The following is a 23771-nucleotide window of genomic DNA, read 5'->3' as shown; positions in this document are numbered from 1 at the left end:
TGTGAGAAATAACAGTGATGCAAATTTAGTATAGCAATTATTCTTCTTCAATCCCAAACCTTAGAGAAAAGGTTAGGAAGAATAACAAAACTCCAGTAACTAACTCTATCTCTAGGAGTGAATTATGTTTACATACAATAATCCTACCATCACTTCAGTAGCTTTTCCAAAACAACTAATTTGGCTTCAGTGGTAATAGTCCGTGTGTGGCATTCAACAAACTAGTACTTTTATCTTAAATTCATTTATAAGTGATTTGTTTTATAGACAAAATAAGCTGCTCTTCTTCCTCATTATATAGCTTATTCTTTACATACCAAACTGATTTTTTTTTCCAAACTGATTTTTTTTAAGAGAGCAGGTAACTGATGAAGAGCCTTGAAATACAGACAAAATAGTCAGCAGGAAACAATGTTCTAAGGATTTTCGATTTCCTCTCTATCAGCTCCCTGAAACTCATCAAATAAAGCACCGTTAACGCGTTCAACCTCCAACTTGATGGCACATACACTAGTCGCTATCTGTGTATTTTTATCTGTTTAACCAGCACACGTTCCCATAAAAGATTACATTACTCATTCAACAAATATTTAAGTGTTCAGTATGTGCCACGCCCTATTCTAACCACTCTTGCATGTACTATTCGCACATAAGAACCATTATGATACTTTTACAAGTGAAGAAAATCACCTAGGAATCAAGAAACTTACACAAAGTCATATAATTAATTAAATGGGGCTAGAATCTGAAAATAAAGCTAGCATTCTTAGTATTAACCTATAAAATAATGGAGCATATCTATGAGAGATAAGGCTTTGGCCTTAAGTTATTTAATTAGCAAAGCAAACAGAAGAATTAATATAGGGACTTCCCTGGTGGCACAGAAGTTGACAATCCGCCTGTCAATGCAGGGGACACGGATTCAAGCCCTGATCCCGGAAGTTCCCACATGCCACGGAGCAACTAGGCCCGCACGCCACAACCATTGAGCCTGTGCTCTAGAGCCTGCGAGCCACAACTACTGAAGCCCAGGTGCCTAGAGCCCGTGCTCCGCCACAGGAGAAGCCACCGCAATGAGAAGCCTGTGCACCTCAACGAAGAACAGCCCCCGCTCACCACAACTAGAGAAAGCCTGCGCGCAGCAACGAGGACCCAACGCAGACATACATACATACATACATACATACATAAATTTATATTAAAAAATGAATTAATATAGTATATAGGGCAACATAACTATTCAACAAATGGAACATTTATCTAATGCTAAGAGCTAAATTTTTCTAACATCCCAACTTCAAGTATTATATATAGTACAAAGAACCACCGACATGTAGGAAGAATAAAGTCTCTAGACAATAACTATCTCTTAATTAGGTTTTAACTCCAAGAGACCAAAATCAAAGAAAAATTCAATACTCAAGAAGGAAGTCATATTTCATCCAGAAAATTCTATTGCATTTTACAAACAGGCAGAAAGCATGGAGGAAGAAAACATTCCAAGGCACAGAGCGCCCATGGCATAGGAAAAGGCACAATTGCAAAACAGGTAGAAAGTCACTGAAGACAGTAAAATCTTTTTAAAACGAAAAGAAATAAGTAGAAAAAAACTTTCCAAACCAGCAAAAGTACATTTTTAAAAAGGAACCAAATTTCACAATTGAACCTCAGTGGAATGAATGCTGGACCAAATATCTGGTTCTAGAGTCTCCATCTACAACAAGTTCCTTAGTTTAATTTCTTCTATAAAATAATCAAAATATTTTCTAGTTTTAATAATCTATGCTAATTCTAAGGTATTAAATCAAAGGAGCAACCTGTTAAGCAGAGCAACTTCTAGATAAAAATGTTTCCTTAATATTTCTCATTCACAAAATTCTGTATATGGTATGTTAAGTATTTAGCACAGTGCCTACCATAGAGCAAGACTCATTATTTGTCAAATGAACATTAACCATGACATGGTAACATACTGAAATGGATGCAACAGCAAGAGAATTTCACACGTATTAACAGGGCTTAAGATGGCACAGGGCTTTTCTTCAATTATTTGTTTTTGTAATTCTTTATTTTTATCAAAGTAATAATGTACAAGTTAATTAACTACCACTCTAAAATTTCTAAATAAGGAAAAAAGAAGTCTCCTCCATTCTGTTGTTTCACTCCTTCAGCAAATTTTTTTTTTTTTGAAAAATCATCATCTCATACTGATATATCCACAATTCAAATTCAACCTCACAGGATTCTTCTTCCCTTACTTGTATATTCAGACACAATGAGACTCTGGTTTCCATTAAAATAATATGTAATACTGTCCATCACCTAAAACTCAAAAGTGAAAAATAAAGTTTCTCTCCCTTCCTTGGATCCTGAGCCGGCCAGTTCTTCCCCTCCCAAGGTAACCATCATCACCAGTTTCTTGTAAGTTCTTCCAGATATTTTAAACATTTAAAATCCACGTACGTTCCCCCTCCCTCATGTTAGCGTACTACGTACATTGTTCTACACCTTGCCTTTTCCGTGCAATAATCCCTCTGAGATCATTCCATATTCATGTTTGTAACTGCCTCATGCTATAGAACACTGAACAGTATTATATATGTCCACTGTATGGGCATACCATAATTATTTAGTTTCCTCTGATGAACATTTAAGTTGCTTCAAATCTGTTGCTCTTTCCAACAATGTGCCAAATGTACCTTCGATCCTTGGAAGACAGATGTTTAACTGTCCTTCCTCAGGGCAATTTCAATTTACATCCCCACTAGCAATGTGTAAGTGTTCTAATTTCTCAACATCCTTCTGAGTCCAAGGTATTATCATTTTTTATCTTTTCCAATTCAATAAGGAAAAACATCTTACTATAGTTTTATTTGCAGTTTTCTTTAAACAGTATGGTTATATCCTTTGCCATTTTCCCAGTGAGTTTTTTCCCTTACTGATATGTAGGGATATATGTTAATGATATTAGTCCATTTTCCAGATGTATCTCATATAACTTCATGTACTTAAAGATTCTGTCTGGGACTTCCCTGGTGGCACAGTGGTTACGACTCCGAGCTCCCAATGCAGGGGGCCCGGGTTCGATCCCTGGTCAGGAACTAGATCCCACGTGCATGCCGCAACTAAAGATCCCACGTGCCGCAACTAAGACCCGGTGCAGCCAAGTAAATAAGTAAATTAAATAAATAAATATTAAACAATAAAGACTCTGTTTGACAGTAAAACTGCATTTATTAATATTTTTCTGTTATATTAAATCAGATCTAATATTACCAACGTTTCTGACAAATGTGAGAAGCACAAGTTAATGTAACTATTTGATTTTAGCACAAATACACGAACAGAAGACTTCTAATTGAAATACAAGTCTGAATGTGTTTTTAGGTATTGTCCACCTCACCAGATGAAATGCTAACACATATTAAATGCTACCTGAATAGCAGTGTATCAGATTAAAACACACACACACACACACACACACACACACACACACCCCTCTAACTCACTCTTGTATGGAGTATTTAAGAAATTTATGACTCTTCACCTTAAAATAGATGGGTAGAAACATGATTTCTGGTTGTGGCAATACGGTAAGACCAAGCAGACTTTCCCTTCTAAAAATAATCAAAATGCTAAACAGAAACAGATAAAACAGAAGAAAAAATTACAGCAAAGCTCCAAAGGAAGGAAGGGAGATATTCAAGTGCTAGATAGGAAGAGGAAATGAAGTTAGAGCAAAAAAGTAAAAATTTACAACACAATGACAGTGATGTGTAGGGGGTAAGGACCCTAGAAAAACGGTGTCTATCACTGCTGAGAAGTAGCAAGAAAGCTATTTCCTGGGCTTTTGGGGGTGTGGGTGGATGTGGGTGTCGTCCCCCATGAAAAACTGAAACCCAAACACATGTTCTGTGCAGGTGCTCTTCAAATTTTTATTTCATACATGATGTGTGAGTCCGCGAGCTGAAAATCTGTGGGCCGAGGCTTAGTGTGCCCAGCAGAAACAAATCATCAAAACCACTTCCATAATCCAAGGCACACACACACAAGTTCCACAGGAAAAACTACATCTGAATTCTTAAAAATAACAAAGCTAATTAAGGGACAGATCCACCATAATGAGGGATCAGCAGACAAACAGATGGTTAGTACCCAAGAGCTTAAAAAATGAAACAGCGTGTAATAAAACATAAGTATATTAAAAATGTCTAAAGACTCTTTTAAAGAATCCTTTAAAGATATATATTTTAATATTTACGGATTAAGTGGATGACGCCCAGGACTGGCTTCAAAATAATGGGTGTGTGTGTGTTGGGGATATAAAGAGAACAAAATTCATAATCGCTAGAGCAGGGTAATGGGTACATGGGGGGTTATTACAGCATTCTTTATTTTTGTTAAGTTTGAAAATTTTCTTGATTAAAACAACCCAAAACAGAAGTCAAGACAAAGAATAGGATACAATGAATTAAGAAAAAGTAGCTTGGAGGTGGGGGAGAGAGCTTTTAGAATTAAAAGAAAAAAAAACAAAAAAAAGTAAAACAGAAGGCATATTTGAGGAAACGCCACAGAACACACAGAACTAAAAAGATGAAACAAGTGTGGATAAGTCAAAAGATGCAAATAGAAAGAGATGTCTAAGATATGATGTCTAAGGTAATATGCAACAGGAATTCCAGGAGAAAACGGAAAGAATGAGGAAGAGATGTTACGTAGAGATAATAGCTGAGATTCTCCCAGTTACGAATATAAATAATCTTCAAAGTGGAAAAGCACACTAAATCCCAAGCAAAATAAAATAAAAATAAATTCATACCTAGACCATCATGGCAAAATTGCAGAATGTCAAAGACAAGAAAATTCTTAAAAGCAACCAGAGAAATGACACGTTACCTATAAAGGAAGAAACAAGAGTATGACTGACAGTTGATTTTTCATCAGAAAACAATCAAGTATCTTCAAAGTGAGGAGAAAAACAACTGTCAGCTAGAATTCCAAAACCAATTAAAGTACCACATAAAAGCAGGAGCAAAACAAAGACATTTCCAGACAAAGACAGAAGTTCTCACTCAGATCTTTACTGGAAGAACCTTTTTAGAGTTGGGAAGGAAGAAGTAATGGAATAAAAGAGAAGTCACCAAGTAGAATAATTACAGCAACTACACTACTGAGTAAGTGGAAAATTCCTGGTCATAATAATGAAAACAACTTTTCCAAAACTGTAACAACACAGAATTATTACAAGATGCTGAATAACAACACATGTGTGATACTTCATGTTTGCAGAGCATAGTATTTCAGATTATTTAAAAGGACAAAAGTTCTTTCGTATTAAGTATGTGCAAAGGATTGAGTTGGCTGGTAAAGGACACGTGTTTTCCTACCCTCTTTTAGAGGATTATCTAAATTTTTAAGGATAGTTAATGTGCTCCCTGCCCCCCTTCTTTCATCCAACAAGTGTCTGCCTTTAAGAGACTACACTTTCTAAAATCTGACAACTATGATAATACAATCTGCTACTAGGAGGAAATGTTTCATTAGAACAATCATGGATCTCAACTACTTCAACAGCTCACTATCCATTTTAAGGTAACTGACAAGATGTGGGTTCATTTTAGATATTTATTGTCAGGACTTTAGCCAATTATCTACATGCTGATTACTCACAAATCTGCCCTTTACCTGGCTGGGCAATTTACTTTTGCAGCTCATACCTCAGTTTACTGTTAAATAGAGTTAATGACAATCTGTACTTCTCAGCAGCCTGATGTGAAGATTGAAAGACTCAATACAAATTACTTAGAACACTGCTTGGTACACAAACCTCCATCACCACGCACCACAACACAAGTCTTTCTCTTAAGCACCAGGCAAGGTGCTCCTATTTATATTTATTGACACCTGGATGGGCCACTGGCCCTTTAAACCTTACTCATCTAAAACATTATTAAATTTGCCTTCCTAATACAATCTGCTGTTGATTCTCCTCCCCTACTCAATTTTCTGTCTTAGGAAAGAAAAGCCCTCAGTTGCCCTAGTTAGAAACCTGGGTGTTATCCCTAATGCTTCTTTGGCCTCACTCCCCTGGTCCCCCATATTTACAGTCACCCAAGCCTGTGGATGTAATTTTTTCCAAGTCAAGACTTTGGAAACCTTCTTGAAGAAGCAGAGAATACTTTGGGAACACACATCTCCCCGCTCTTAACTATAAACCACTGAAGGAAAAGACTTTATTTTGCCTAGAATACATATATATATATATATATATATATATATATATATATATTGTATAGCAAATTAATAGGAATTCCAGACTTGACTGTAATCCAACAGTATGTAAAGTAAATCTACTTTACAAATAAGGATGAGTCAATCAGAAAGAACAGCGTTCAGAGGCATGGAAACAGAAAAGGGTTACAGACGTTGAAGAAAAAGGATCCAATATATAGTCATAATCAGGAAGTTGCTTATATGGAGGGCCAACCCTATTGACTGTACTACATCATTTTACGGAAGGGACTTGAGCATCTGCAGATTTTGGTATTCGTGGGGGCTCCTGGAATCATTCCCCCTTGGATACTAAGGGATAACTGTATAGTCTAGGGGAGTGTGAATCACAATCAATCCACTGATCCATCTATGCCCTACCCTGGAGATGACGGCCATTAAACATCTGAAAAGCCACCCACTTCTCTTGTTATAATGCCACATTTACTAAGCAACTACCTCATTATGAGTTGATTCCTATGTGAGTCTACCTGCCTCCTGAATGAGAACTTACTGGTCACGCCAACACAAGTACTTCAATCTCTGTGCTAGTTATTCCTCATTGTAAATGAATAAACTAATATTCTTGGTTTTATATATCAGTCACACGAGCTTGATTATTGTGGATCTATCCCCGAAAAATAGCTCAATTCTGGTGTGTTTGAGTTAAAAAGGCTAAAGGTCATACTATAAATTGCAATAAACTCACGGAGGTAATGTAACCCCTGCCACTACCCCATCCACAATCCCAACTTCTCCGTAGTGTGACACGGCTAAGTATTCGTATACATTTTGAAATATGAATAGCCACTAGACCTCAATATGCCTTAAACAGGAAAAAATTTATTTCCAAACCTGTTTCTATATTTATATTGCTTATTTCTACTAATTATCTCACCATCTTCCTACCTCCTAGCCACCCAGCCTCATCACCACAAGCTTTGACTTTTCACTCTCCATTTCCCATCCTACCACCAGTTGTTAAGCCCTACTGATTGTACCTCTGTACTAGTATTCTGATCTATCCTTTCAGTCTCATTCCTATTTCTATTACCCAGAATTAACCATATCATTTCACTTCAACTAATCCAATAACCTAACTGATCTACCAGGTTTTAGGCTTTCTTCTTTCTCTAATCCATTTTACATCTTGCTACAAGATTAACCATAAATTCTGGACATGTTAATCCCCTGCTCAAAAAATCCCAATGGCTGTTAAAGAATAAACTTAAAGCCTAGCACTCATGGTCCTTCAGGATTAGACTCTAAACCTAGAGCTTTCAACTAATATAAGTGATAAAGAAGTACTGATCCCCTCAGCCATCAGAGCAGCAGTGTGAATGAAGCTGGAGAAGAAATCCATTTTCCCAAGTGTGTCACACAAATATGGTTATTCTGTGTGTGTCACAAGACAGAAGGAGCTGGGAAGCACTGTCTCCACACTTATTTCTACTGCTACCATTCCTGCACCAGCAGGAAGAGCATGGAGCAACAACGAGGTGCCTCCCAAATATCAATACTTAAAGTGGTGCGCTAAGAAGCAAAACACTCATTATTAGGTGATGGGAATACAGCAGGTATGGGGGTGTTAATGAAAAAGCAAACACTGCTAGTATCTACAGCACTATTCAGAGAAGACGGTACTTGGGTCTATGAACAGTCTTCCAATAGTGAGGCCGGATACAGCAATGTTGATAGTAACTAGTCATTAAGATCATCCAACTACTGCCTCTGGTTGGTTTCTATGCTCATCAAACAACCTTCTAATGCTAATTTGGTCCCTCCAGTAAATCTGCCTTCAAGCAATAAACACAGCTAAACAATGACTGCCTGATTTGTAACTCTTGTAGTTCCCCCTCTCAGTGTGCCAGCGAAGTGGATTTGGAGGCCCTAAATCCAAGGAGACAAACCCTGGACCATAAGTGTACACTACTGTGTTACTCATCTGGCACCCTGACAGACAGACAGACAATTCTGCCTTACCCTGATTTGAGGGACAGAAATCTGTGAAAAAGTGTTACCAAGTTCTTTATATCTCCAATTTCTATTTACTAAAATTTAAACAGCTCTGGAACATTCATGAATGTGAACATGCCTTCCTGGGAGAAAGGGTGTAGACTAAAAACCACCTCGTATAAAAAGTGTTCAAACTTTTGAGATATGATTCTAAAAGTAACAAAAGACCTAAAATCCAACATTGCCTGAAATACGTGTCAAATTAATAAAATTAATAGGAACTAATGTGACACGATGAACTGTCACCGTGGTCAGAGAAATTAATATGGATTCCTCAGATCCAAAGGGATATGATATGTGCTACTGTAGTTACAGTGAAAGTAAAATAAGCCAGAGTAGTCCATGCAATCAAGCGGTTAATTACTTTTGTGGGCAAAAGGAAATATGGAGCTAAAACCCAGAAGATAAAAAGGCAAAGGGGAAGGGGAGGAAACAGATAAAAAGAATTCAAAGTTCTCAACAAAAAGAGAAAAAAAGCTTTGATCTATGTCCCTGTCCCCAATTATTTCCAAACTCTTTCTCCTGGTCTATAAGATGTCTAGCCACCACCACCCCATGACCCAGGCGAAATGATCACCAATGACAGTACTACTGCTATCAACATCTACTGTGGCACTGTGGTGCCTTTTAGGGGCCCTTTTGTGAGCATAGTACACCCCTCTCTCCTCTCCTAAACAATCAGCACTTAAAAACAATAAAAATGCTCTCTTGTATAAGAATGTTCCTCCCATCTTCCAACACAGCTACAGAGCTGTTATGACTGCAGTGGTGAAGACACATAACAGAAAGAATTTAGCCTCTGACAAATAAGAAGGTTTGTGTAAATTGCAATCTGTCAGTATTAAAGAAAATCATGCTCTTTGTCCCCTTACTTCACCCAAGGCAGCCGAGCCAATTCCAGATATTCTTAGAAACAAATGTAATGTCCAGTCCTTTGTCTCTGACCTGCTGTTATCTCCACATTTTAGCAGCTGGATACTGAGTCGCCACAACAGCAAGATACGAATGTTACCCCTTCTGCTCAAAGTTCCCAACCTTCTGGCCAAGATATAAAGGTTTGGAAGGACAGTTTAATACATACACTGGCAACACTAATACTGCTTTCCAAATTTGCCAATCTGCATCAAAACCAATTACACATACACAACCACAATCTACCAACATTTACAGATCAGTGCTACCAAAAGAACCAAGGCAAGCATCAATGTCCATACTTCCTTCCCCTTAGAGAACTTGCAATTTACTAGTATCCAGAAACTATGTTAGCCACTGGAATTTGCAAAGTAAAACATGACAAATGATAGTGAGAAAACAAGAGTGTTCCTTAAAAGGAAAAGAAAACAAAACAAACAGAACAGGAAGTCAAATCTTAGTTTGGTCATAAGTAATCCAACTGGACAGACATCCTGATACCTAAAAGAAAATATGTTCATGTAATTAAAAATAGGTCAAAATTGCCTTGCTAGCTTAGTATATGGGTCAAGTTTTGCTATATCCTAGGAAAACTATCAAAAATAGATAATAGCAAAGATACCTGTACTTTCACATGAGCTTTGTCTTTTGTAAGTCTATGACAAATTGAATTAAGCCATTTCTACATTATAGAAATCACACAATTATTTGCAGACTAATGTTTCCATCTGTGGCTAACCCATGCCACATACATTTATCTCTGCAGCTGAATTACATACAACCCTGTAGTTGAGCCTTTCGTCTACCAGATCTATTACAGGGCATAAAGAGAAGAAAATTTAAAAAGAAAGAAGAAAAAAAAAATTAATCTGCATTTGCACCTAAACTTACACGGGTTACTGATTATATTCAACTGAACTACTGGGTACAGCACAAAAAACAGCCTTGAAAAATATAGCAGTGCTTAATAGTATACAGAAGAAAAAATACAGACGAAGTCCTTATTCTTACATACCCTTACAGCTTACCAAGATCGACCTAACTCAGATGCAGCCACAAGAGGAACTCAGGACACTGGTAAACTCCAGACAATACAGAATTGCGTCTCATTACTAGACGGTGGAAGATAAAACATTATATTAACATAACAACCCATGCTTACACAGGGGAAAGAATGAGAGCAAAGCTAAGAAAGTACACAATACAGGAGAGAACCATGTAATTCCATGTGGCTGGAACACAGAGGGAAGGAATGAGTAGTGAGAAAGGAAGCTAAAGGGAAAGGCTTGAAGGTCTCCTAAGTCCTGTTAAGGAACGTGGACTCCATCTAACAGGGTAATGGTTTCAAAATTTTTTGAAATGTTTATTTTCTCTCCCCCCTGCCCTAAGTCTTTTTTAAGCAATACCAGTAAACAGTAAAAGAGACAAAAGGGAGCTGCTCTAGTTGAAGAGCATAGACTTATAAAGCCTTGACTCTCCCTGACTTCCACACAAGAGAGAACCCAGAGAAAGATGAGATGATCTCAGAAGAATAGGGTCTATAAAGGAAGGCTTTACTATGAAAGGCAGAGGGAACAGAAAGAACACTATTCCAGAAGAGTTGAATGTGAGGTCACAGCTAACTGGCTATGTAACTAAGTAAATCAATATGGCTCAGTTTCCTTGCAGGTAAACACATGTCTCATCCACCCATAATTGCACATAGGAGAGTAGAAGGAAACAGATCTGAAAGTATTAATAGGCTGTAATTTGTAACTGACTATAATAACAAGTGTAGTGGCACCGAAATTATATCTTGTAGGATAGGTGTGATTTCAACATATAGAAATGGGAGAAGGAAGGCCTTCCAACCAAGAAAAGCAGTGAGTAGAGGGACAGAAAGAAAATATGGAGGGCTTTGGGTGAACAATTTGGCTAGAGCATGAAGAATGGAGCAATCACAAGTTTTCCTTAAGTGAGCTTTTATGCCAAACCACTTGTTATTTTCCCCATAAGGTGAGAATTTCAGATCAAGGATACATGAATATTTCAACAAATGGTGCTGGGACAACTTGAGTAGCCACATGAAAAGAATGACGGTTGGGCCCCACTTCACACCACATGCAAAAATTAACTCCAAATGGACCAAAAGTCTGAATGTAAGAACTAAAATGGTAAAACGCTTAGATAAGAGCACAGGTATAAATCTTTACGACCTTGGATTAGGTAATGGTTTCCTAAATATTACAACAAAAGCACAAGCAACCTAAAAAAAAAAAATAAGTCATATTTCATCAAAATTAACAACTTCTGTCATTGAGCCTGGCCAATGCACTCTCCCCTACCTTCTTCCCTAATCTTTTGAAGTTGCTACTCTTGATCCTTTCTCTAATTAGATGGTTCTCAAGTTTTTTTCTACTCCAAGTATCTTGGCAGATGTGGGAAAGGTCAGGAGGATAAAAATTTCCAGGGGACCATCGGTAGTTTGATAAAGACTCCCATCTCAATTTGTTCAGGAACATAAAGTCACCTCAATAAATACCATTCCCCATTTCAAATGTCAGTCCCTTGATGTTTAAATATTACATAATTTTTTTCAAATATACTAAAGGCTAAATTACATAAAAATTAACTTACATATAGCTTAACTATATTAACGGGATAGTCAATCCTTCCAAACTCTTTTTTAAGTTTTTGACATTCTTAAAAATCAAATACCTGGTCTCTGCAATCAGTCCCCAAATAATCTAGAGTATTTTCTGATTAAAGGATGCGTAAACCCTTACTGTAACCTTTCTAACCTCTTTACTAGTCCCTCAGAATCCTGAGGGAGCAACACAAGCACTGAAGGTCTAAAAGTGTGTTGCCAAATACTTGGAAAGAGTACCAGGCTGAACGATTAGAACACCTAATATGTATTGATACATGTTTAGTTGCAGGCATCTAATACTATAGTTTTTAAAAGAGCAAAACCTCTCTGAGCTGTGTTCAAGTCATGTCTGGTGGAATGAGCAAAATAAGAAGGAAAATGAGAGTACTAAATATTCTAGACGAGTAACAGTAGAAAGTCTGATTTAAAAATCAGTATCATTATGGTTTTAAAGCAGTTTCACGTACTTTCCCACTTATTTCCCACAGTTACCCTGGCACTTATAAAGAGCAATCTAAGACTGTCCTTTAAGAATAAAGCATTTAGATTAAATTTACAGAAGTCCTTATAGTCATGGTCTCACCACCTGCACCACTGTTTCTCCATTTCTCTAAGTAAAGCCTGCAGCAAACATACAGGATGGTCAAAGGCAGTCAGTAAACTAACTGAGAATATTTTACAACATGTATTCAGCACCACACCACGCCAAATCTATCCGAAGCAAAAGGCCCAGCTGACAAAGAAATCATGGAATACTGTTCAGCTGGACAGAAAAAATGTAAATGGATAGTCAAGATCTTCGTGAAAGACAAGTTTCACTGAAATGCTTCAACCAATGTTGGCTATCAACTAACCTGACTTCCTGTCTTTAAGAGCTAACTTTCAAACCTAAATGCAACCAGATCCAAAAGCCCATCATCTACATATTTCATTCATGCCACATCTGCTTTTGGGTTGGGTCTTGGGGAGTGAGACATCATATTAACCTCACTTTACCATTCTCAACATAAGGAAGCAGAAGCCATTCCAACATACTAGTTCTCAAGTCAGTTTTTCAGGAATGAACAGGGACTCTTTCTTACCCAATATCTAAAATAAACTTTTCTTTATTATCAAGTCTGTGATTTTTCTGGTCGCCAAAACTATATTCCTAGAGTAATTTGGGGGGTAAAGGAACTGGGCAATGGGAAGGGAGGGGAAGGTTTTACAAACTTCATTATCACCACATGATGAAACCACTACTCAGAAACTGCTCAATCACACAGAATGCCCCTAGAGCAGCAATTTTTGAAGTGTGTTCAGAGAACTTCTACCCCTCCCCCCAACTTTTTGGATGGGGAAGGGCACAAACTCAAACCGTTTTCATAATACGTATTACGGTACTATTTTCTTTTTCACTGCCATTCTCTCATGAGTGGAGTTTTCCAAAAGCTAAAAGAGACGTGATACTACAACAGATTATAAAGTAATGCCACTTTTCTCATTCAATTTCATTTTTTATTAAAAAAAATGTTATTATACTTACACGAAGTATCCAGAGTTGTCAATTTCAGAGACAGAAAGCAAAACGGTGGTTGCTGGGATGGGAGAATGGGGAGTTAGTGTTTGATGGGTACAGAGTTTCAGTTGGGGAAGATGAAAAATATCTGGAATGGTGGTGACGATTGCACAACAGTGTGAATGTACTAAATGCCATAGAACTGCATGCTTAAAATGGTAAATTTTACATCATGTATATTTTACTACAATTGAAAAAAAACACAAGTAATGTTAATTTCTAATAGACTTATTATTCTAAAATGGATTATAAAATCCTCAGTTTAAATTTCTAATAATATAAATATCTATAGATATAATCTACACAACCAAAACTTTTTAGGTTCCACAGTATTTTCAAGTGTGTGCAAAGGGATCCTAAGACCGAGAAGCTTGAGAACCACCGCCCCAGAGTATGGCCAGTTCTGTAAGTCTTCCACTGCATACTGTACCCCCATTAATCTAGTTAGCATCTGCCACCAAATACAAACAAAAGCCAAGTCCATCAGGGCCATCTCCTAGGTGGAGAGGAGACATGTTCTCATATCTTGAGGTCAACAAGACATGGGTTTCACTATATATATATATTTTTTTGCTATAGGTATTAAAGGCATTCAACCATAGCGTGTAGAATATTATACCCCTAATATACAGCAACCAACAATTACAGTGAGCACCCATATACCCACCACCCAGATCCTACCATTAACCTTTTACCAAACTGCTTTATCAAATATCCATCCATTTCTACTAGTGTTTGTGTAAACTGAGACATCAGTACACGAATATCACTAACTAGAGTTTATTTTCTTTTGAAGCAAAAATTTACATACAATGAAATGAAAAAATGTTAAGCGCATATTTGCTGAGTTTCCACAAATGCATATACATGTGTAACGCAAATCCATATCAACACAAAGAACATTACAATCACCATAGAAAGTTCTCTCCGGCCCCTTTCAGTCAGTCCCTGCCTCCATCCCCCAAGGCCACCACTCTTCTGATTTTTCACCCACAGACTACTTCTGCTTGTTGTAGAATTTCACATAAATAGAATGACATAATGTACTATTTTGTGCAAAGCTTCTTTCACTTAGCGTGTTTTTGAAATTCATCTACATTATAGTATGCGTCAGTAGTCCATTCCTTTTTACGGCTGAATAGTACCCCACTGTATGAATATACCTCAGTTTATCCTTTTTCCTACTAATGGACTGTTTTCAGTTTTCTGCTCTTAGAACAAAGCTGCTATGGTCATTCTTGTACAGGTCTTTCCTCTTGTGCAAATACGTAAGAGTGGAAAATTTCTAGGGGTGAAAACCTTTTAATTATGGAAAACTGCAAACATATACAAGAGAAGAGAGAACAGTATAATGAATTCCCATTAAAGCCAGTTGCAACTATATTAATTCACAGACACACTTGTTTCATCTATAACCCTCACCCATTATTTTGAAGTTCTAGGTATCATCATCATTTTGTCTTTAAACACTTCAATATGCAAACAATGTTTTCGAATCTGGTCAAATTATTTATCATGAAATATTTCAGGAACCTTCATTGTTGATTTACCCATGGATTAAGAGTTTAATTAAAGTAGAAATGGATGAACTATAGTTTTTTTTTCTTTTCTCATCTTTTTAAATGGTGCCTCTCTACCATCCCTCGATACCTAGAAAGTCAATGGTACAAAGATATTTTCTGTTGTTACTCTGAAAGAACTAGTGCTAAATACAAAAATTGGTACTGATAAATATCATAAAGGAATAAATAAACATCAATATGATCAAGCAGATTTCCCAACTGTCAAGCACCTTGAATTAACTAATCCCATGCTATGGTATCATTTTATAAGTGAAACTGTATATGAGACTCAAAAAAAAAAAAAAAAATGTCTGGTAACCGGCCCTTTGTGAGAACAAAGATAGTCCTCATTACATCCAAAACTGAACAAGGAGGTAAAATTTCAACCCTTCCAGTCACTAGATTTTTGTTAACCGCAAACAACTGTCTGTGCTGGAGAGGGTAAGGGGAAATGGTCTTTCTCAACAACAGCTGATGACAGTATAAACACATACAATCTTTTCAGAGGGCTATCTGGGGAAAAAAAAAATGCGTATCTTCTGATTGGAAATTTCATTTCCAAAAACTTAACCTCAGTAAATCCTAGTATAAAGCACGCAACAAGGATGTCCTTCCCAGTGTTGTTTATAAAAGAGAAACTTTGTTTACAACCTAAATGTTCAGTGGTGCATGAGTGTAATTATGCAACATCCAAATAAACACACAGCACAGGCTCGGAAGTCTGGAACCACACATGCCAAACTATTAATGGCAGTTATGAAGGAGGGGGAATATTTGCTGTTCATCAATTTTAACTGCCTCTTCCTAAATAGATTTCACTATGATTTCAGTTGGATCCTTTTTCTCTGTGCCCAGTTTTTTTTAAAAGAAAAAAGCTCAGGGCCTTGGAGGTAAACCCTGAGGTGGAACTTTGAAAATGCAGGACCCACTGAGTAAGTGCCAGAAAGGTGAACTGCAGAGTTAAATAGCATACACATAAGAGTGACAAAGAAAAAAAATAGCTGAAGTCTAGACAAAGGGTTCTGACAAGATGCCAATGTATTAATAAGAATCTAAAGGACAGGTGTGATACAATTCAATACAACTTAATACTGCTTGTTTTATTCATAACCTAACCAGAGTTTCTCAACCTCAGTCATTACTGACATTAGGGCTGGGTAATTCTTTGTGGTGGGGGATTTTCCTATGCATTATGTGACGCTTAGCAGCATTTAGGTTTCTACTCATAGTCTATCAGTAGCATCTCCCCACTCCCACCCCAGTCCTGACAACCAAAAACTATCTCCAGAACTTGCCAAATGTCCCCTGGTGGGTAAATTCACCCTGGCTGAGAACCACTGATCAAACCTTGTACTTCTATGCCTGTATGTACAATATTCCATTCCATTTCACTCTTCAGAAACAACTCTTAGCTTCAAGGAGCTTACACTCTAAATGCAAAAAATCCAAAAGTCAAGTTTTAAAATTTTACTGCAATATCCTGCATATAAGGAGGGCTTCAAAATTATAGACTAAGTGAGTTATGTCCACCACAGATCTATTCTCCCTCCCTCCTAACTTACAAACATTTATTAAAGTGTATAAATTCCTCAAAACACTGTGATCTTTAGTCAGCTACTATGTTATTTAGGGCCAAATGTGTTTCATATACTTTCATCTGGAATCACACCACCTGGGTTCAAATCCGTGCTCTACCACTCACTAGGTTCTGTGATATTGACCAAGTTACTTAACTTCCTTATGCCCCCGTTTTCTCAACTTTAAAACATAAATAATACTATCAACCTAACTAACGGGAACACAGTGAGTATATCAAGTGCTTAAAACAGTACTTAGTATATAATAGTAAATGCCCAATAAATGTCAGTTATTACCTATTATTTTAACTACAAGCCTATAAAGGTTAAGAACCATCATCACCAGTTTATAGATAAAGAAACAGAGGCTGAGAGAAGCTTGCCTGCAGTCACAAAATTATAAGGTTACGGAGCAATGGCCCAAAAACAGTCAGTCTTGATTCCAGAGCCCATAATTTTTCCATCATGTCAAAAAGATTACATTAAGACTCATTAACTATCAGGAACAACATGGTGGTCTTTCTTCAAAATAACAACTAGCACTAGACATATTTTCATTAAGAGATTAATTTAGAACACAACTAAATTCAAGCACATTATGGAATTAAGATTACAGGGCTTTTACACACCAGAGACAAATTTCAGTTTCTATATATTTTAAATGATTCTTACTTTAAAAAAAAACTCATGGCATAGACCTTAACTCCTGAAACCTTTTATACATTATATATACTAAAGCATCCTACTGAAAATAGTCTAATAAAAAGACCATTAAGGGCCTCCCTGGTGGCGCAGTGGTTGAGAATCTGCCTGCCAATGCAGGGGACACGGGTTCGAGCCCTGATCTAGGAAGATCCCACATGCCACGGAGCAACTAGGCCCGTGAGCCACAACTACTGAGCCTGCGCGTCTGGAGCCTGTGCTCCTCAACAAGAGGGGCTGCGATAGTGAGAGGCCCGCGCACCGCGATGAAGAGTGGCCCCCACTTGCCACAACTAGAGAAAGCCCTCGCACAGAAACGAAGACCCAACACAGCCAAAAAAAAAAAAAGACCATTAACACAGAAGGATAACATGGGGTTGCCTGAGACAGAGATTATCCTGTAACTACATTCTCTAAGTGTCCTGTTCTTACTCCAAGGTCATGAACTTTGTACATGATATTTGTTCTCAGGTCCCAGAAGGGCTTTGTGGACCCCTCTGATTTCTTCAATTACCCTTACCTCACACCCCAGTTCCTAATGACTCTTAAACACCTTGTTCAAGTTTTTAACCACTGCCCGGTTGTCATACAACTTACAGTATTAACCTTTTTCACTTAAACTTTGCTATTTCCAACACTGCTTACTAGGATCACCAATGACTTATGCATCCCCTCTTCCTAAAGACATTTCACTGAAGTCGTTAGTTTTTCAACATTTCTTAAATGATTGATGACGTGCTCTTCTTCAACCTGGACTATAAAAACTACTCATTTTAGAGTTGTAAGTCAGAGCACAGGTGGAATGACCAGGACCATATAACTCTACAGTCCCAAAGTATCAGAACTGCAACAGACTTAGAAATTTTAGCCCAACCTCTGGTTTCACAAATGACACTGAGAGACAGAGATAACTTGGTAATATCTTCCTCTTTAACTTCTCTTAGATTCTACGAAGAGTTTGGTCTTGGCCATTCGGGTCTTGTTAATTCCTTTTGCTCTTTAGATTACATATTTGGATTTTAACATTTTTTACTGCCTCCGCAATTCAATAACCTCTCTCGGTACAGTGATTATCAAAAGGGTTGAGAGCTGTCTGCCATGTTCATTTCGAGTAAACAGTCCAAATAATTCCACCCTGAACCTACTCTATGAAATAGAAAGATGAGGCTGAGAATCTCTGCTATTTAAAACCAAAGTTTTGCCTATCCCTCCACGTTACTCCTTTATTAGCCTTCTATAACAAGCCAGTGTCATACACTTCCTCCACACTAAACACTCCTTCCCGTTCACCCAAGGGGGGAAAAAGAGAGAAAACCTAAGTTTGGCACTCATGTTCAGCAACTTGAGATTTCATTCTTCTTTCCCCATTATTTGACAGACTCCTGATTAAATCACTAATTTACCAATTCTCAAATTCTTGTTCACTAGTCTATCACTTCCTTACCTATCAGTTCAGATTACAAACCGGAAATTAGCACCCAAACCATGAATTCTAGATACTGCCACCTGCACCTCATTCGAAAATCTTCAGAGTCTTCCCACCGTCAATCAAATGAGAAAAATTCCCTCTGACATTCTCTTATATAGTTCCTATCTTCTTTTACAGGCTTTTCTCCTACACCAGCTCTGCACATATTCTGCTCTTCATACAGAAACCTTCTTCCATGAATAAGGCCCATCCTGTATACTTCTTCTGCTTGGAATATTGACACTGCCCCCCCCCTTGATCCCCCTCCCTCAATGCTCATTCCAAAAGCCACTCCTTGTAAAGCTTTTCCTGAGGTTTCTGTTTCCTTTAAACTACACAGCATTTTATTCATAACCATCTTACGGGAATTATATATTATTTGCATTTGGGTATTTCTCATATGCGCTCCTTATTATAAATTACTGGAGGACAAAATCCACCGTTTTCAGCATTGCTCTCCCCCATGCTGCTTAGCACAGTGCCTTGCACAGGCTGAGCTCTCAAATACAGCGGCCAACTTGACGATGGGCTTTCCTCAGGACTTTTTTCGGAGGCTGGCCGTTAAGTCACAATCAGTCTTTTAAGCCATTTCACTAATAAAAATATTTTATTTATTCCTTGGTGTCTGATGAATCAACTCTTCTATTTCACTTAGTATATACGAAGAAAACAGAACAAACAAACAAAATCTGTCCTAATTTCAGGGGTTCTCTCCTACTGAAATGATCTACCTGGTCTCTATTTCAAGTCACTTATCAACTAAGCAAAGTCTCCTCTACTTATGCCATTAGAAAAACTAAAATTTATAGGAGTTACAAAATAAAACAAATATTCCTAGCTAACTTGCTAGAGAACAGGAAAAATTTTGTGGTAATTCTGAATTGCTGCAGGGTAAGTAACAAACTGCAAAACAATAACAGAACAAAGAGATTGAAATATGCTGTGAGAGCGTCCCAAAGTAAAACATGTATAGAAAAGCTTCTCGTTACCATATGGAGCTCTTACAGTCTTCGTTGATGACAGAGTGGATGTTGTCAATAACCATTACCATATGCCACTGAAGTCTACCATCACTTTCAAGTTGGCAAATTTTTTGAATACAATCAATTCAGTCCAAAAAGCCTAAGTGTCTCCTCTATGCTAGGCAGGGAGTGGAACCTAAGACACGGGTGAACATAAAATCTCGCCTACATAAAGCAAATCATCTCAAAGTTTTCTCCACCTCGTACACATGCTCTGCACTGCTTCCTTCGCCCCTTTACCAGTTATCTCCATCAGCCATGATTTCGTTCAGATCACCTGTTATTTGTACTGGAAAAATAGGTGAAAGAAAAAAATATTCCTGCCCCACGAATCTCAGGGGCAAGGAAGAAAAGGTTGGGAGAGCAAGACGCATTTCCCCCTCTATTCCCCCTTGAAAAATCACCAATCTGGCATATTTGTCTTTCAAAGCCCACCTAAAACACAACGTGCAACCAACACATCAAAAATCAGTAGGCCCCCTGGAAAAGTGGCACTTAAAAGAGGCAACCGCATTGGCTATTTCATATTTTATTAGTAGAAATGACTCTTTGCAGTATTAAAACACTTTAAAACACCTCAGGATATAATGCTGGTGTTGACATTTTAAAAACTTATCTTACTGATCAAAAGATCCATACGATGACAAAGCTAAAAATGCTCGCTCTCACCAATAAGCGTGAATACAGCAGTCACCCTACTCCACCCAAAGCCACCCTAGCTAAGACTGGACAGTTCAAATCCTGGAAAGCCTTCCTCGCTTACTCCACACCAGATATGAATTCATTTCAACACCTCGGGGTTCACGTGTAGCTACGTAACAGCGAAGAAATGGTATCAAGCACCGAAATTTCCCAGGACGTTTTATTCCTTTGATTTAGCTGTGCCTTTTTCACATTTACCAAACTCTCCCCCTTCCCCGCTTTTAACAAGGAAAAAACTCAACAGATACTCTTACTTGAAAAACGAGGTACCTATTCAGAGTTTCGAAGTAAATTTCCATTGCTGGATTTGGGAGGAAAACCGACTGACATACGTGATCTTTACGGAAAAGGCGCCCGCCCCTTCTTTCAATGGAAGCCTGAAGCCTACGAGCTGATTCCATACGTTTAAAGGGTTCCCAGATCGCCTGAGGACGCTGGAAAACGCTTTTCAGCCTTCTACAAACCTACTCTCATGTTTAAACTTATCTGGTGGAGGAGCAACGCAGCACCTAGGAAAGATATACTTACCACCGGAAAAAAAAAAAAAAAAAAAAGAAAGAAAGAAAAGAAAAAGCAGCTTCTTCATCTCGAGAACTGAAATAACGCGTTAAGGAGGCCAAGGCTAACCTCCTCCAGCCCTCTGCGCGTCGGCACAGCGTCAGGCAAGCCCCGGCCCCCGCTTCGTTCCCGTCCCCGGGAAATTCCCCACGGAGAGCCGCACACAAAGGCGCCTCGGCGTCCGCCGCCCGGACGGTCGCGGACTCACCAGGACCGTGGTGCAGATGGAGCGCAGTTCGGACTCCACTTTCTCCCGATAGTCCTTAATCAGCTGCAGCTTCTTGTCGGAGGTGTCGGTCTTCTGCTCGATGCTCGAGATGACCCTCCAGGCGGACCTGCGGCCCCCGACCACGTTCTTGTAGGCCACCGAGAGCAGGTTGCGCTCCTCGTTGGACAGCTCGGCGCCCTGCTCCGTCACGGCCTTCATGCAGGTGGCCATGTCGTCGTAGCGCTCGGCCTGCTCGGCCAGCTTGGCCTTCTGGATCAGCTCCGTCTTCTCCATGGGGCCGGGGACAGGACAGCGAGGGCGAGCACCGACCCGGATGCCGAGGAGGAGTGCGGAGGGCCTGCGAGCGGGCGGGCGGGGCGGGGCGGGGTCGCGGGCAGAAGGCGGGGGCGGCGCCGTCAGACAATGCGCCCGCCGCCCCGGCAGCCCGCCCGCCGCCCACCGCCCACCGCCCCCTTTGTCTGTGTCCGCAAGCGCGGCCCCGTTGAATTTCCCTCCCCCGCCCACGCTCCCCGCGGGGTGCCCGGGAGGCCGGGGGGCGCCAGCCGAGGAGGCCCGCGGCGGGGGGAGGAGGAGGAGGAGGAGGAGGAGGAAGGGGAGGAGGAGGAAGGGCAGCTCCCGCGCCCGCCCGGCCCAAGATGGAAGCGGTCGTTGGCCCGCACCTTCCTTCCCGCCGGGGCCGTCCCTGAGGAGAGCGGCGTCGAAGCCAGCCGCTCCCCGGGGCTGGCCTCCCGCCGGACTCTCGGGCCCGGCCCGACCCGAGGAGGGCCGGGGGCGACCCTGGCGCTCACCTTCACGTCTCCGCGGCCGCGGCGCGAGTCCCACCACTTTGATCCGCCTTTGGTTTTAGCCGAGGACCCTCCCGTCTCAGCCTACCTCCGAGCCGAGAGGCGGGCCGCAGCGCAGCGGCCCTCGCTCTCCTCGCCCAATGGCACGCTGAGCTGTCCCCGAGAGTCCCGCCTTCCGCCCTGCCTCTGGCCAATGAGGACTGAGCGCGCGGAAGGGGGCGAAGGGGGCGGGGCGGGAGAGGAAGCGGAGGCTAGGAGGGTGGGTCGGCTTGGGCAAGTTCGGTTGGCCGGCAGGCTGCGGCTTCGGCCACGGGGTTTCCTCCAATTAGATCCAGGGTACAAGGACGTCACTGTTGCCATGGCGATGCTGTTACCAACTCCCCTCATCCTCCCCGCCACCCCCGGCACTCGTGGGCGCGGCACGGGAGCAGGAGGCTCGCATGACCTCCCCTGCGGTGGCCGGGTCTCCTGCTGCAGCACCGTTGCAGATGGTGCATTGCATCTTGTGGGCTAATGCAGCTGCGGCTCTCGTCGGCCCTGGTGAGGTCCGGCCTGGGAGGGTGACACCATCGGCTGTTTTGTTGCACAAGCGCCTGCCTTTCCTCCACCTTCCTATTCGTGACAAAGGTTTGGAGCTCAATACACTGAACTCAGCCTTTAATGACGTTGCGATGGGGACCGCGAATTAGAAATAATCCCATCCCCATTAAAGAGGAATTAGTTCTTGGAGAAAGTGGCATAAGCATGCGTTTTACAAGATAAATTCGGTTTCAGATGGGCACCTAAAACCTGAAATTCCCTTGGAAAATACCAAAAAAAGTCCAGGCAGGTGTCTCTGGCAATGCCAGATATTATGATTTTCTTTAAAATGGGAAATGACCTTAAGGATAATTTGGAGAAAAACACCCATTTAATCCTCCCCCGCCCCCCGAAAAAGCAACTGTTTTTATATTTCTTTCCAGCCTTTCTAGGTCATGCATCTAAATACGTATTTTTCACATCATTGTCATCTGATGCGTAAACGCTTTTTTTAAACTTCTGGTATTATTATTTTTAAAAAAATAAATTTATTTATTTATTTATTTTTGGCTGCATTGGGTCTTCGTTGCTGCACGCGGGCTTTCTCTAGTTGCGGCGAGCGGGGGCTACTCTTCGTTGCGGTGAGCAGGCTTCTCATTGCCGTGGCTTCTCTTGTGGCAGAGTACGGGCTCTAGGCTCGTGGGCTTCAGTAGTTGTGGCACACGGACTCAGTAGTTGTGGCTCACAGACTCTAGAGCACAGGCTCAGTAGTTGTGGCGCACGGACCTAGTTGCTCCGTGGCATGTGGGATCTTCCCGGACCAGGGCTCCAACCCGTGTCCCCTGCATTGACAGGCGGATTCTTAACCACTGAGCCACCAAGGAAGTCCCTTCTGGTATTATTTTTGAGAGGAGACTTGAAAAGCTAAACTTCTCTCCCTAGATGTTGACTTCTGACTTTCTACTCGTGAACATCCTTCTGAAATGAGAATGACTGCCCTAGATGCCTTTTATTGAGGGTCATTGCTAGCCCTTTCCTTTCTCCTTAAACTGGGCACTCCCCTCCAGCCACTCCCTTCTTTCCTGGCACTTCCCCAGTGCCTGACTCCAAGTCAGGTGGCTGTCTTGGGTGTCTGGAAAGTGGCCTTTGTGCCGTATGGGCTCACACTGCCGTGATTCCAGTTCCAGCAAGTCCAAGGGAGAATAGATCGTTGAAGGCAAAGAACGCCACAGCCGAGAAAGAATTTCAGATTCTAAGTGGAG

General features: G+C 40.3%; 1 protein-coding gene across 1 annotated transcript in view; it reads right to left on the bottom strand.

Moving 5' to 3' along the window:
• YWHAQ (tyrosine 3-monooxygenase/tryptophan 5-monooxygenase activation protein theta) overlaps positions 1-22124 on the bottom strand; it is a 31216-nt gene extending 9092 nt beyond the window's left edge. The window contains exons 1-2 of the mRNA XM_057558288.1: positions 21994-22124; positions 21185-21542 (exon numbers count right to left, since the gene is read on the bottom strand). Coding sequence (XP_057414271.1) covers positions 21185-21478 — 294 coding nt within the window. The 5' untranslated portion in view covers positions 21479-21542; positions 21994-22124. The remainder of the gene's footprint in view (positions 1-21184; positions 21543-21993) is intronic.
• Between the last annotated feature and the right edge of the window lie 1647 nt (positions 22125-23771).

This window comes from Balaenoptera acutorostrata, chromosome 12 (genome assembly GCF_949987535.1).
Source record: "Balaenoptera acutorostrata chromosome 12, mBalAcu1.1, whole genome shotgun sequence".
Lineage (NCBI taxonomy): Eukaryota > Metazoa > Chordata > Mammalia > Artiodactyla > Balaenopteridae > Balaenoptera > Balaenoptera acutorostrata.
This window is presented reverse-complemented; position numbering and strand designations above follow the sequence as displayed.